At 39.1% G+C, this 15284-nt stretch overlaps 1 protein-coding gene across 4 annotated transcripts in view; it reads left to right on the top strand.

The window, feature by feature from the left end:
- Nucleotides 1–12413, top strand: part of TFDP2 (transcription factor Dp-2) — a 64348-nt gene extending 51935 nt beyond the window's left edge. For 2 of the 4 annotated variants that reach the window (XM_086754186.1, XM_086754187.1), the window contains exons 19-22: nucleotides 796–947; nucleotides 3911–4077; nucleotides 10675–10780; nucleotides 11678–12413. In XM_086754186.1, coding sequence (XP_086610312.1) covers nucleotides 796–947; nucleotides 3911–4077; nucleotides 10675–10780; nucleotides 11678–11861 — 609 coding nt within the window. In that variant the 3' untranslated portion in view covers nucleotides 11862–12413. Of the gene's footprint in view, nucleotides 1–795; nucleotides 948–3910; nucleotides 4087–10082; nucleotides 10274–10674; nucleotides 10781–11677 lie in introns of those variants that run through there. The other 2 variants (XM_086754185.1, XM_086754189.1) reach the window with 2 other exon arrangements.
- Nucleotides 12414–15284: the final 2871 nt, after the last annotated feature.

Below are 15284 nucleotides of genomic sequence, written 5' to 3' on the forward strand. Positions count from 1 at the left end.
AAAATAAGGCAACTCAGGCCCTCTTAACTATTAGTCTGAAAACGATAGAGTTGCACTCCCTTACTGTCCACAACTGTAATTTCTTTGATTGCGTTCATCGTCAAATGGTATACCAGTCCTTTGGGATTCTATCTATCCATCTTCCCCTTAAGTGGAGTAAGTGGTGCCTCAAAGCAGGTAAGTACACTGCCTTCCAGTCCCTCAAATAACATTTCCTAAAACACGTTTTCGTATGTACGCAGTCAGCTATAAGCATTCAGTAGAGAGCGAGTGGTGTCATGAATGGCACCTGTTTAAAAACTTTCAGAGGAGAATTTCAAAACTAACTCTTCTGAGAGAGAAAAGAGGGCGATGGATGAGAAGGGGGAGAGAATATGGGAAGCAGGGGAATACTGTAATTTCTGTTAACTTTTGTTTCTGTGTAACTAGCTCCTAGTCTGAGGAAATTATGCATGTAAAATAATAGAGAAGACCTCTGACTCCAGTGCCTTTTCAAAAGGAATGGGGAACCATTCTTCACCAAGCTTTATTGCTCCTTTCTTGTTTCTTCACCAGGGATTGTGAGGGAGCCATAGGCATTAAGATATGTGTGAAAAATTTGTGTTTAACTTCTGTTCCTGGTGAGCTTCAGTAGTGCAACGGGGAAGTCAGGCCACAACTTACTTTTTGACAGAAAATTACTGGAGATACTGAGAGTTGGTAAATAGGAGCTATGAAGTTCCACTTACTGGAAACACTGATGCCCGCTCTTTTATTGTTAGTGATCGTTTTTTATCTCTATCTTTCTTTCTACAGCAAATAGCATTCAAAAACTTGGTACAAAGAAATCAGCAAAATGAACAACAAAATCAAGGCCCTCCAGCTTTGAACTCAACAATACAGCTGCCTTTCTTAATAGTCAACACTAGCAAAAGAACAGTTATAGACTGCAGCATATCGAGTGATAAGTGAGTGTTTATGGAATCAATTTTTAGAATTTTGTTTTCTTTGTGGACTGGGATTTTTCTTTGAACAAATTAGAGAAATTTTTCTAATTTACTAAAAGTAATTACGTATTTAAACTTGCTGCTGTCACTTCAGGGGGGTGTTTTGGTTTTTTTAAGAATATTTAATGCAATTGCAGTAGTAACAGGAATAAGTTCATCAACATTGCTTTACAACTACTAGTTAAAACAGGCTGACTTTTACTGTTGTAAAAGGCACTTCAGACTGACATTTCAAAGAGCATTCACAGCACAGGAAAAATAACTGAATGAAATTATACACTAGGACAGCGCCAGCTTTTAATGAAGCTATGTGGTAGTGCTTCTCAATTCTTATTCTTAATATGCCATAAATGTATTTAGTCTGAAACACAAGGTGATCCAGGTAGCACAAAACTCACATCCTAGAGGTGACAATAACAGCTTTTTAAAGGACTTCCGTTAACGTTTCTTCTTCTAAATAACATTTACATAAAGCATCGGTTGGTTGGTATTTATGATGCAACAGCAGGTGATGTTAGAAAGTCCAGTGAACAGATAAGCTCGCAGCTCTAGCTGCTCAAATTTGTATTTAAGGAGGATCTTCCAAAAGAAAATAATTGCTTGGAAGAATGGTACATATTAGGTTTGTATCTTCAGTTTTGTCCTATGGAAGAACAGGCTTTATCTAGCCAAAATAGAATTAAATTTCTCACATGTAAAACAAAGAGGTTATTTGGGCAAGTTTTGTTTAGAGTTTGAGAAGGCAGACTGGTGTCAAGCAGCATACTGGGAATGACATTTTTGAAGTTGGAGTAGAGAAAAATGGAGTCTTCAGATCATATTGAAAAGATGAGACACCTAAACAGGAAAAAAAAAATAGTGTATATGGTGCTTCTATATGAATGCTGTCTTAGGAAAAAGAAAAAGAAAAGGAAACAGAATACCTAGTTTTAAACAAGCATTCAGACACCATAGATGCATCAGAAACTTGGAACATCTCTAGGAAACAGGAAATGCAGGTGATTTTGCCATTGGAGACACAATGCTATATATAAGAGAAAACATGTAGGAAGTAGGCGCTTGTACTCCTTAGAAAGAATCGCCCACAAGAGCAGAAAATCCAGGTTAAATTCATTGTTGATCACATTTGCACTTACCATAGGAAAGGGACAGGAACCACACCCAAACTTTGCATAGACAGTATTGGCCTCTGGACCAAGCTTTTAGCCCTGATTCAGTAGATCATGAGCAGCTTTGTAGATCATTCTATGAGAACAAAAGTTGATTTCTTAATAATGGTCAAAATAATGCTGGGAATTATTAGTAAAACCAGTAAGAAATACAATGTAAAACTAGGTATGTATAATGCTTTTCTATCTGGAATACGTATGCTCTCTTGTTCTTGGAAAGAGTATTGCAAAACCAGGAGAGAGACACAGGAGGGCAGCAAGAATTCCTGAAGCTATCAAAAGGCTTTCACAGAAGGAACAGATGAACTCTGAGAGTTCAGTGGATTCACAGGTGTCTATAAAATCGTGGACAACAGGGGGAATGTGCATAGCGAACAGCTGTGCACAGTTGCTTATTAAAGTTAAAATTAAGAGACATTGAGAAGATAGCAGGTGACAGGTTTTAGACAAAAAGAGTGTGTTTCTGTAACAGTTAAGTCTCTGCAAACCATAGCATTTGATGATGTTCGTGCTGAAAGTTCAAAAAGGGGTCACATCAAGTCCCTGAAAGACTCAGGGTAGTAGCTGGTATGTGTGGTAGTAACTTGGTATGACACTGGTCTCCCATCCCCTGTTTGTGTAAACATAGTTGTCACTTTAGCTGCACCAGTCTAGGTAGCAGGAATGTAATTGTACCAGTTAAAGGTATAGTGACACATCTTATTTTCTCTTTTACTGTGGTTATGCTTAAATAAATATAGCTGCATAAACAGTAGGTTTTACAAGTAATATAAGTCACAAAAGAAATTATGCCTGTCACTGACAATTACACCTAGTACAAAGCATGTAGATTTCTAGATGAAGATTTTGTGTATAGGCACAAAAGACATAACTTTTACAAGCTTATTGGATCAGGTATAAGAAAATGAGTATTAAAAAAACCTACCAAGAAAATTAACCTGACACAAGCTTGGAGAGCTACTGGAAGACCCACCAGTGAATTATCTTTTAAAGATCATATCTCATGGATGGCTTGTTTTTCCAGGGATAAAAGTTTTGTCAGCAGAAAATGAGGTTACTGGGAGCTAGCCTTATATTGTGATCCCTGGACCCGTGCTGTCCAGGCTTTTAATAGCCTGTGACCATAGCATAAGGCCAGCTTAGATGCCCCTGCTTTTCATAAAGCTATCAAGTTTATATCACTATTTCCACTTTTATATGCAATGAAAAACATTCTGAGAGTCCTGCAGCAGAAGTGGTAGGTTGTGAACATACAGAACTCTGAACAGACAGCTTTGCTAGCTGCATCTAAAAAAGCAAAGTTATACCAAGGTAAATAGGTCAGTTCAAAGGAGTGCTGCACATTAGAGCAGAAAGTGAAATGTAAAAGAAGCAAAACCAAAGTAGTTATTTTGGTGACAGGGCTGCAGGTGACCTTTAAAAGTATTTGATTGAGTGCACGTGAAGGTTCACGTTTAGTAAGACCTCCCTCTTCCCCTTTTAATCTGTTTAATAAGGTAGAAAATTTTACTTTCTTCCTGCAGTGGTGACATTACTTTAATTGAGAAAGTGCCATTTTAAAACCTGTAGGCATGCCAGTCACAGAAGCAGAAGAGAAAAAGCATTTGCTACACGTATTTTATCCCTTAAGGACATTTACAGATAATGAAGAATCTAGACACTTAAGTCTGCTTATCAAACAAAAAGAAAAAAAAGGCCAAAAAAGCATAGCTGTGCTCTTTTCAAAACCATCTCACTTTGACTTTTTACATGCAGATTTGAATACCTCTTTAATTTCGATAACACATTTGAGATTCATGATGACAGTGAGGTACTGAAGAGAATGGGAATGTCCTTTGGGCTTGAGGCAGGCAGATGCTCAGCTGAGGACCTGAGAACTGCAAAATCACTGGTGCCAAAAGCTTTAGAAGGCTACATCACAGGTAAGTTAGGTGAGACTTGCAAATATTGTTCCTGATCGAATCAATAACATCAGTTAACTGAAGCAAATTTAATGATATTAACCTACATAGGTATGCAACATTTGAAGTTATATGGGAACTAGTAAGGTTGGTACATAAACAAGTTGGTTTATAGTTAATTTTGGAAGGTTTATCATAGTTGTCCTGTAAACTTAGTTCACACTGACTTATAACAACAAACTTTGAGTGAGCTGCATTGTGAAGAAATTATTGGCACCAAAACCAGATTTCCATTGGTTAGTATTAACATTGAGTAACTGTGGATGTGGGGAGGAGCAAATTGGGAGAAGGCAGCTCTTCCCGAGTTGAGGAGGAAAAGAAAAGAAAAAGAGCATCTTGAACTGGCTGAGTGTAATCCATGTGTGACCCAGCTGCATTCACACTTTACTTTGCCTGAAGTAGATGAGCTCTGCTAAGAATTCTCAGTGTCTCTGAACGCGCAGACGTGCTCAGTGTACTCTCAGTACATGGGTGGTAGGCTTTCCAGTGTCCAGTCATTTCCACACTTAGTTAACGTGTAAAACAGTGGTACTTAGATAAAACACATGGCCAGCAGCTGCCATCTGAGAACTGAGCTTCTCTAGATAAAGCAAGAGACTCCAGAGAGTTCCAGGACAGATGGCCCATGCAGAGGCTTTTACCTCCCCTAGTCATACTGTTTGAACAAATTTAAATAGACTCAAACGCAGAACTCCTTCAGTGTTGCATCATTAGACTAGAACTACTAAAATTTGTAATCACTTCCTTTAGTTATTGTCAGACTGCATTCTTCTTCCTCTACCCAAAGCTTAAACTTAGCCCAGCATTTTCTCAAGTCTCTTCTGTGAAGGAAGTGTTACCCGGTGGATTACTGAATACAGACCTTAATTTTTGAGGAAAGGGGGAACAAAGCTATTCGCCTGACTTCTCTACTAAATAGACTTCGGGCTTGTTTAAATTACAGTAGTATAAAACTGTGTCTTTCACACAGGGAGGTTGGAAACTTCAAATATTTGACTTAATTTTTCTAAAACTTTCCTATCCATTCTGTTGGCAACATTTAATCTTCATGTTGAGATCTTTTAAATGCAGGCTTTACATCAAAAATGCTGTTTTGTTTTGCTAAGCAAAATATAGTTAAGTAGCCAGGAAGCTGAACGTGCGTTTTTTGTATTCTTAATTTTATGTGAAAGAATTAAGAATTAAAGAGTTTCTTAAAATTTGTGATCTCAAAACACTGCTGGATATAAATTAGAATTCAGTTACATTCACTAAAATGAGTACATTTTAAATGGCTTAACATCTCAAACTGTATCAAATGTGCTTATGTTTACCGATATTTGTTTATGGTCCCTTTGTCCTGTGGGTTTTAAAATTAAGATATTATATTTTAATTTCAGTCAATTTTGAAATTACACCCAAAGTCCTTATAAGGCTGCACTAGTGCCAAAAAAGAGAAGTTGAAAGAAATCTTTGTGTTCCTTGCAGGTTCATTCAACTAAAAATTATTTCCCACATGATTTATCACCAGTGTAAAAAAGGGGAAAGGAGCAGAACCCACATATTTTAATAGTGTTGCAGGGTTCAAATTATTGCTCCCCTGTATTGAGGAGTCAACTAAAATTTCTATTTCGTTTTAAACCTGCATTACTTTATCTTCAGAGAACAGAGTTTCTTTACATTTGCAAAAATTCTGTCATTACACTATTTACTGAGTAAAACCAACTTTTAATGATTAAGCAACAAACCTACATGTCTAAACTAGTGTTTAGTAGTTTATTTTAGTTTCTTTTGAAAAAATTCAGTCACACCAATATACTGCTGATGGGTTTTTTACTGAAATCATTAAAGGCAAAACAACTGTGATGTTCCTGCGCAAGGGAGAAACAAGTAGTACTCTGTTTCAAAGAAACTAAACAGAAAAAAAAAACAGATTCTAAGACTGCATATTCTTAAAGAATGTTGTGATTAGGATTTTTCCCTAGTAGCAGACCAGCAGCCTGAAACCTATCAAGAATTTTAATCGTAAGCAATACATTGATTTTATTTTTTACTCAAAATGCTTTGAGGCAAGTAGTGTACTCTTCAGACACGGGATACATTCAGCTGTTTCAGCCTCTGAAAAAATGAGTCCAGAAGTGTTGTTACTATAGTATGTACATTTATTTTAAAGGTTTCTTCAATCTGTTGCTTGCTACTTAATTAGACAACACAAATCTACAGTTAAGAATATGAATTGCATAGTAGAGGTTTATAATGACAGTAACTGACAAATAAGTGAAACAGATTTAAATGTTTTGCACAATACTTGAAAAGCCAGCATTTGCCAGATTACGTATTTTTGGTTGTGTAACTTCCCGCTTTAATCTTGGCAGTTGTCGTAGTTCAGCCCCATTGTTTCTTACACTGCAAGAATAGGGAAATGGAAGGTTCATCACTGGTTTTTAGAATTTATGATTACTTCATGATAGCGCTCATGATGGCACTTTTCAGTATATTGGCTTCAATTACTGCCACACAAGAAAAGCAAATCAAAGTCTCTTCATTCGTCTCTTCATTCCCTGAGTAAATGTATTACAATCAAGATTAAAGTTCTCCCACGCTAGCTGACTCCATGGACTCAACTGCTGTAGAAACCCGTCCTGTTCTAATATGTCTAAGTAGGCAAGTCATTTCCTGTGCAATGTTAGCTTGACCTTAGCCTGGCCACCTTTTCTTCGGATAATTCCTGACTGACAAACACTACCAATAGCTTGTACTGTAATGCTTGCTAATAGTACTGGAGAGGCGGTTGGAAGAATCCAAGTCTAAACCAGTTTAATTAAAGAAATTTAAAATTGACCAAAAAAACCCTTGGACCATCTCAGCTAACTTCTAGTTGCATTAAACATGCCAAATAATTTACTTGGAACTGCTGAACTGTGCATCAAAACCTTACTACTGTATTTTGTTTTCAGGAGGATTGTGTGGTTTAGCCATTCTTCAAGTGCCCTAATTTGATAAAAGTAATGTCTTCTAGGGTTTCTATGGGTTTTATGATGTTTTAGCAAAAAAGCATTGTTGTTTTTTTTATTTTATATGTTTTACATACTACATTGGTATGATCCTCAGGTGTCTGACGCCACTGAAACCAGCAGAAGTTAAGGCATATTAACATCATATGTAAAAATATTCTGTATATCTTAAATGATGTCTGTAACACATTTTTCTGTTGCTTGATGTCACAATTGGTGCAGACTTCTGAAACTGACATGATTTGTACCTTACTTTTTCTTGTTTCTCAAAACAGAGTAAGAGTAGAGGATACAGCAGCTTAACCATAGTTTACAGTAAAAGTTAACATTGAAGTGTTGCTTTAGCTCAGATGGTAATCCAGAAAAAGTGATGGACATGCAACAGACTGCACTATGACCACAGTACTGGCCACGTTCTTACTATGCAAGGACCAGTGTTAGTTCTAACATGACACTTGCACCAGCTTAAGTGGCGTCCCACGGTCAGAATCCTAATTACAGATTCCTGCCCATTTCTTCCTTTTGACACACGTACTTTCCTCTGGCTTCTTCATGACCTCGTTCAGGGTACTAAACTGCAGGCATTTTATCTGGCAGAGGAGTTTCTGACAATTCAACATGTAGAACTGTCTAGCTAACGGCTCAAACCAGGACAGTTCAAGTGTAAAGGAGGGAGTGAGATTGCTGGACGAGCAGAAATACGCCGGTGATTGAGACAAGCATAAACTCTTGTAGAACCATATCCAAAGTAACATCCTATGACTTTTAAGCTATGCATATACTACAGGCAGTTAATGCAAACCCAGGTCCTGCCTTTGTCAGTCAAGTCCTCATCCCTAGAAATGAGACTACAGATTAAAAAAAAAAGCAGCAAATCAAACTTCTGAGGCACTAATAGTTGTGGTATTCCTTTAGAGCCTTCTACCAAGTATATCTGCTGCAAGATACGCCTAGTTTCTGATAAGTTTATATAAGTGGTACAGACTGGCCTGTACCACCTTGGGAAGGCTTTTCCAAGCTGCTTTCCCTGGTTTATAAGTGTAGCTATTAGTAATTTACCTACTGTCGTAGTTCAGCCCCGATCGGGACCTGACTACGCAGTCTCTCTCTCGCTCCCCCCACCCTCCGAGAGAATAGGAGGAGATGATATAGGAAAAAACGGCTCAAAGTTTGAGATAAGGACGGGGAGAAATCCTTAAAGTTACCGTATGGGCAAAACAGACTCGACTTGGGGAAAAACACTCATTTATTTCTAAAATTAGCAGGAGAATGAGACAGGGAACAAGATAACCTCCCCCCACCCCTCCCTCTTCCCGAGCTTAACATTATCTATACTACCTTCCCCTCCCGAGCGGCACAGGGGGGAAGAGGGAATGGGGGTCACGGTCAGTTCATCACGCGTTGTTTTACGCTGCTGTATCATCATCGGAGGAAGAACTCCTCGCATTCCTCCCCTGCTCCAGCGTGGGGTCCCTCCCACGGGCCACAGTCCTTTGTGGAACTGCTCCGGCGTGGGTCATCTCTTCCACGGGGTGCAGTCCCTCCAGAACAGCTGTCCCAGCGGGCCCTCCACGGGCCACAGCTGCCTTCAGGCCTCCACCTGCTCCGGCGTGGGGTCCTCCACGGGCTGCAGATGGATCTCTGCCCCTCCGTGGACCTCCATGGGCTGCAGGGGGACAACCTGCTCCACCATGGTCTTCACCACAGGCTGCAGGGGAATCTTGGCCAGGAGCCGTGTTACTCCTCCCCCTCCTTCTTCACTGACCTTGGCATCTGCAGCCGTTCCTTAAAACAGGCTGGCAGATGCCTCTTAGGATCCTTTTTACATCTTGTTCACTTCTCATCTCCTCTCCACTTCTTGCAGCCAGGTCGGGCCGAGTTGGGCCCAGTCGGCTGCCCTGTGGGAGGCCAGAGGGTGAGGCCTGCAAGGCCCATGAGGCTCGCGCCTCCCCCTCTCTGCCCCCCACTCAGCTGCTTCACATCTCCTCCTCCTTTTTTTCTGTTTTCCCCTACTTAAATGCGTTATCACAGAGGCGTTATCAGGGGACATTCTGCTACCAATTGGTTCGGCCTTGGCCAGCAGCAGGTCCGCCCTAGGCCCGGCTGAGTCCACTAAACAAAGGGGAGCAACTTCTAGCAGTTTCCTACAGAAGCTACCACCTTAGGCCCCCCCTCACTAACAAAACCAGAACATCTACTCTGCCAGAAGTAGTAAGTCTTTACATTGTAGGCAGACTTCTGTTTCACCAGTCCTTTGCAGACAGGAAATGACTTCCTGAACTCCCCATCTTTCACAAACTTCCTCTTTTCCCTGGCTCCTCAGAGCCCACTGGAAAATAGAATTTAGAAATATAAGGCAATGAAAGTACGAAGGGATATGCATCTATGAACCTTCTTTCTGCCTTAAGTGTAAAATCCATACTTTCCTTCACCTTGGTCTTCAAAAAGAAATGCTAACTAGCTATTATCCCAAACTGTTAAGAAAAAGCAAGATTACTAGTAGTGGCCTGTTACTCTGGAATATTAAGCATGTACACACAGGCACACCCCTTCAAAAGACCCGGAAACGACACTGTGATACACCTCTAATCCACTTCATTAATCTAAATACAATGTAGTCATTCCAAATAGCTCAGCATCCTCCTGCAAAGACAAGAGGAGACTGTCAGAACATGTTCTCTGTAAAAACAAACCTGCATTTAGGGTACTCTTAATGAAAGCCATCCAGCTATGTCCATATTTAACAATTCTCTTTGAAAACAAGTACTGTGAGGGTTGTAAGTCCCTCAGAGGGCTTTTAAGAAATTACCTTAAGGAATTCAGGATTATTGCAAAAATTTCCTATCCCTGTGGAGAAGCCTGACTGATGTGTCCGTCACACATATGTACAACAGGCTCTCTCTGTCGTACTGCTGGCACAAGACCTTTGGCATGCTCTGTTCATGTCCACAGCTGATTGCCATCTCTGTTCAGTGTCAGAATGGATTAGGAGGCTACATTACAGCCAGCCACCACGATGAAATTGTCTTTGGCCATCAGAACACACACAGCTGAATCGCATACTGCCTTGCTGGCTTCACTGCAGCATCTCCAGTCCTGATGAGTACAGTTCCATCTATACCTTCACCAAGCACAACAGCAAAAGCACTTGGACCTGTTGGGACATTTGATCGGATCAATCTGTAGCAGTAAGTTTCCACAAAGGACTCCAAAACTCTATTTCACGTACCTGTGATTCCATATGGCTACTAGCCAGGGTCATCTGCAGTGTGAATTCTCTTCAGACAGAGGGAGAAGTTTCATGATAATGACCACAATTCTGAGTGTGAGGGAGTGTAAGGCTTGAGTACATCCACACACACTGGGGGATGTGTGTGTGTTTATCTATATCATTTCCTCTTGATTAAACAGGACACGTCTACAGTGTGAAATCAAATCGAGCTACTGGTACCTTCTCTTCTAAACTAAACTAGGGAATCCTAACTGCAAAGGCAATGCAAATTTTAAGACTGAAAAGAAAGAAAAAAATTAAGGAATTCATAAAAACAATTATGCTTTCTTCTAGATATGTCTACAGGATTTTCATGGATAAACCAAGGGTTACTTTCAAGTTCAGCACAAGCAGTTTCACATTTCGAGGTAGCAGGAGGCACTTCTGATGCTAAATCAAGGTAAATAAAATAATTTTTTATTCAATGATAGTAATACATGCTTGTGGTACTTTCAATAAGCTCACTATTTCATACCATTTACATGCAGGAAATGAGATGTTTTCTATTATGGTTGATTTTCATTTGTGAAAAAGTCTGTTATTCTGGCTTCCTTGATGACTGTATTTGAAAGGTCAAATCAACATGCTTTGAATTTTGAACATACTAGCTATTTCGTATCTATGTTTCAAAAGAATAGAATTACTTTCAAGCCCTTATAATAAGGACAGATTTTTCCTGATTAACCCTAAATTCCTGTCTGGGCATGGACTACAAATAGGTAATTACATGTGGAAAAAGGCCTGATAATACTTCTGAAGAATGTAAAAGAATGTGTGGTGTCTAAATGCGCTACTGCTTAAGCTCTTATAAGAGAAGTTTAGTCCACACAGCCTAATCGTAATTTTAAATTAAAACCCAAACAAAAAACACCACCACCAAAAAAGACCCAATCCAAGACCTCAACAGCCTGGAGGTTCCATGTACCTTAAAAAATGGAAGGAGGGATTATTCTGGAACAGATTCTTCCTCATAGCATTTAATAGCTTAATTCCATATTGCAAACATTTCTGTGTGTTGACAGAACTGATGGAGTTATTCTTCTTTAAGCTTTCTTCAGCTTGAGCAATTCTACTAGTTGGTTATGAAAAAAAAAAGGAACCCAATAATCTTTTTTTATGCAACTTTTCAACATTTTAGCAGTTTTCATAGCTATAAGCTGTGTTTAATGTAAAGCTTTTTGATTTTTCCTTGTTGGTAGCTTTTCTTTAACTAAGGGAAAAGCTGAGGCAAAAAAAAAGAAAGCTTAAAACTTCATGAGAAATCCTCTAAACTTCAATATTTCTGCTGTTTTCATAGTGAGAATCCAGGGTTGTGTTTGGATGCTGAAGTGGCCTTAGCAACTGGGCAGTTTCTTGCCCCTAGCAGTCAACAGTTCAGTAGTGCAACATCACGCTACTGTGAATCACGGGGAGAAACTCCATGTTCGTTCAATGATGAAGATGAAGAGGATGAAGATGAGGATTCTTCCTCCCCAGAATAAGGACAGTAGAAAACAGAAGATACAAAATGCTGCTCAGATGTTCATAGTGGGAGCTCCTGTTTGGGTTTTACTGAAGTTACCTGGTTTTGCACTGTGTTCAGTGGAGCAAAGTGGAAACTTCAAAACAAATTAATCCACAGCTGAAATTGAAAACTTTTTATAATTGAACATAGAGTGACGTGCAGACACAGAGCGAAGTGTTTTTTATCAGCTATAACCAAGGAGAAGAACGAAGTCCCTGGAGATTTGGCAAAGTAAACATCAAGTTCATGTATTCCATTTTGGCATATTCTATCTCAAGTGTCTGACTTCCCCTTGTCTTTACCAGATGGAGAAGAGAACAGAGTCAGTCAACAAATGCCAGTACTTGCATTGTCTTTTGGCTTTGCTACCTTTAGAAACTATCTGATATGAAAATTGTTCTAGGGAAAAGGGGCTGTTAGAATGTTTGCTTTTTTCTGTTCAACTTGCTGTATAGGAGAGTCTTAATATAAATTGCAAGCGATTAAATGAATCTTGACATAGATTAAATCCATTTTAGATACTCTGAAAGTAACATTAGTATGTCTCTTTTGAAAGGTTCATATATTCATTTATACTGCAGACTTAATTTATTATAAATAATTAAGTGATTACTCAACCATTATTAAACAGTCAGGACAAAACCAGCAGTATTCTCTGCACTGGCTTTTCTGAAGGAAAAAAGTTTTTAGAATGTATTTCTAGATTATAGTGTATCTAGTATAGCTTCTTCTTTACTGTTCTAACTTTATAATCCCTTTGATTTTATAGCATGTGTTGGTTTTCTTTAAAAAAGGCCTCTGTGTTAGGGATCGCAGGCAGTGTGTTCTCAAGGCAGTACTTTCAAATTCAGGGTGGGCAGGTCACATAACTTTTAAAGTCATAGGTTGAGGTTCTTAGAAAAAAAAAGAAATTTCAACAATAGATCAATTCATGTTTTGTATTCTAGTCAGCTTGGGTTATGATAGACTTATTAACTTCTGTGGCACTCACCTCGATGCACCTTTGAAAACAGTAGTATTGAACCGCTTAAAATAATTTGTAGATAAAGTTACAGAACATGAATCTCATTTGAACTGTTAAATTAGACTTGCGGCAGCAGGTTCTGAATTCTATAGTTAACGTCACATCCAGGCATAAAGACCTTTTTAAAAAAATGCTTGAATAACAAAGCAAAATACACTGTAGATGTGCTCCTCTCATGGTGTTCTAACAACCAGTATTTTAACTAGTTCCGAAGTTAGCTATTTTTAATTAGGTAAATCCAGTTTAAAATAGTGTTACTTCTTTTTAGTTTTTATACTGTGTGTAAATAGTTGACCTGTTTCTAAGTACCAGTGTGTTAGTTGTCAGAGCTCACCCACCTTGGCTGTGTAAGGTAGTTAGGAGATCAGGCACCTTGTAATACTGATACTTGCTTGAACAGTGGCAGCAAACCGTGTCCCTCGACCGCTGTGCCCATTGCCCCAGCACAGTGTGAGGTATGTCCGTGTGTCTTTTACAGACAAACCTGCACTCAAGCCAACGTGATCCAAAAGCACCAAGCCTGAGCTGGTGAGATAAACTGAGCCTTCAGCTAAAAAGCTACCTGGCTGCTGTACAGGAGTAAGCACACAACTGGCTGCATACAGGACAGGTAAACCTGTGAGGAGCATACAAGCACGCCTGCACGTTTGCTTTAAAAATTAAAGCCTCCAGATATAAACTTTTCACAGATAGTTCAAACTCCTGCATATGAGATACAGATAGGGCAGCACCGTTATTTAGGTATAGCTCTTGATTGATCAGGTAGAGCTATCTAGCTTACACGAATGAGCTGCAGATGCACAAATTGAAAGAATTCTTATATGCCTACCATGTTACTCACCCACTGGGCAAGACTGTTAAGAGTGTCCTGTGCTCATGGCTCACGGGCAAATCAGACCGAGGGATTTACACCACCTCACCTCAACCACATCTGTGACACTACCTCTACCTGAAGAAAAGCTTTGCAAATACCAAATAATATTCTCGCTGAGAGAGTCAATGCATTTGATTGAAGTGGCTCACTTTTGAAAGAAGAGAAGGTAACAGATACTCCAGGTGTATTACTATGGAATTGTCAGTTTCATGAATGACACTTCATTTAAACAGATAATTGCTTTTATTCTTAAAAATGCATTGTTTTTTCAAAAACTATCCTGTCAGTAGCTTTCATTGCAGAGCAGAGATCAAAGATACTCGATACATGCAGGATCCTAAGGAACTCTTAAAGAGAGGAACATTTTCTAAAATTATTCCCCCTTCCCACCAATACATTAGGGGCACATTTAACTTCACACTTTCTTCACATTTCCCACGCAAGATCCATGTAAAAAGAAAAACCAGCAAAACACTAAACAATTCCGAAAGAGGAAAACTTTGAACTATAAGAACCTGGCAAAAAAAAAGGCTTCCTGCGCAGAAATAGAACGTATTTTATTAGCAGTCAGTGTGCTTTGTGCTTTACAGGAAGATCTTCTCGCATTCCATTGATGTTCATGTCCCTCAAAGCAAGCAGACTGCACAGCTACTTGCTTTCTGGCAACCTTCAAGCTATCAGCTTCTTAAAAAAAAAAAAATCATAACATAACATTCATTTAGACAGTTGAACCAAGACTTAAAAAGTTATTTTTCCTGAACTAGTTAAATAAAAAGAACAAAACAAGTTAGAACATTTAGAAGAGACTTCAAAAGGAAATTCTTTCCTTGGGATTCTTTGTGCCAAGTTCTAGTTGAGGATGGAGTTCAACTAAAGCACTGTGGTCTTGTGGTTACATTAAACTCTGGAAACCAGGAGAATTTTGGGCCCTATCCAGCTGTAGTCACTCATATATGATCTCAGCTGACATATTTAAAAAAGAAAAAAAAAACAAAAAACAATGTGAACCCCCCCCAAAACAAAAGAGGTAAATGCAGGACCTCACAAAATGCAGCGATGGCCTCCAAATTGAGCTCTGAGCAATTATGAGTAATGAGGGGGTTGAGAATATGAAGCAGCCACACAGCTCCCACTAAGCAGTAGGTGCGCTCAGCTGCTCCAACACGCCGGCCTGCCCTCCCTCCAAAAGCCAGCAGCAGGACCTTCCAGAATCAAAGCTGGTTTTCCCATTTTCTGTTCAGTTGCCATCATCCTCTCATGTCTTGTGGAATCCCCTTGACACTCACCAGCTCCAGCATTTTAACTCAAGAGCATGGCTGAAACTTAATCATATTTGAACACTGGGCAGTACTTATTTTTATAATTAACTGGCTCTTTTCAGCTGAAAATAATCCAGGCAGTTTATCGAGAAGACCTTCCTTTTAGTGAGTTAAAGATGTTTAGGTTTTGAGTTAATTTAAAAACAACGCTATAACTACAAGGTATAGTATATAGTAAACAAA

Source organism: Chlamydotis macqueenii, chromosome 9, assembly GCF_036417535.1.
Source record: "Chlamydotis macqueenii isolate bChlMac1 chromosome 9, bChlMac1.mat, whole genome shotgun sequence".
Classification (NCBI taxonomy): domain Eukaryota; kingdom Metazoa; phylum Chordata; class Aves; order Otidiformes; family Otididae; genus Chlamydotis; species Chlamydotis macqueenii.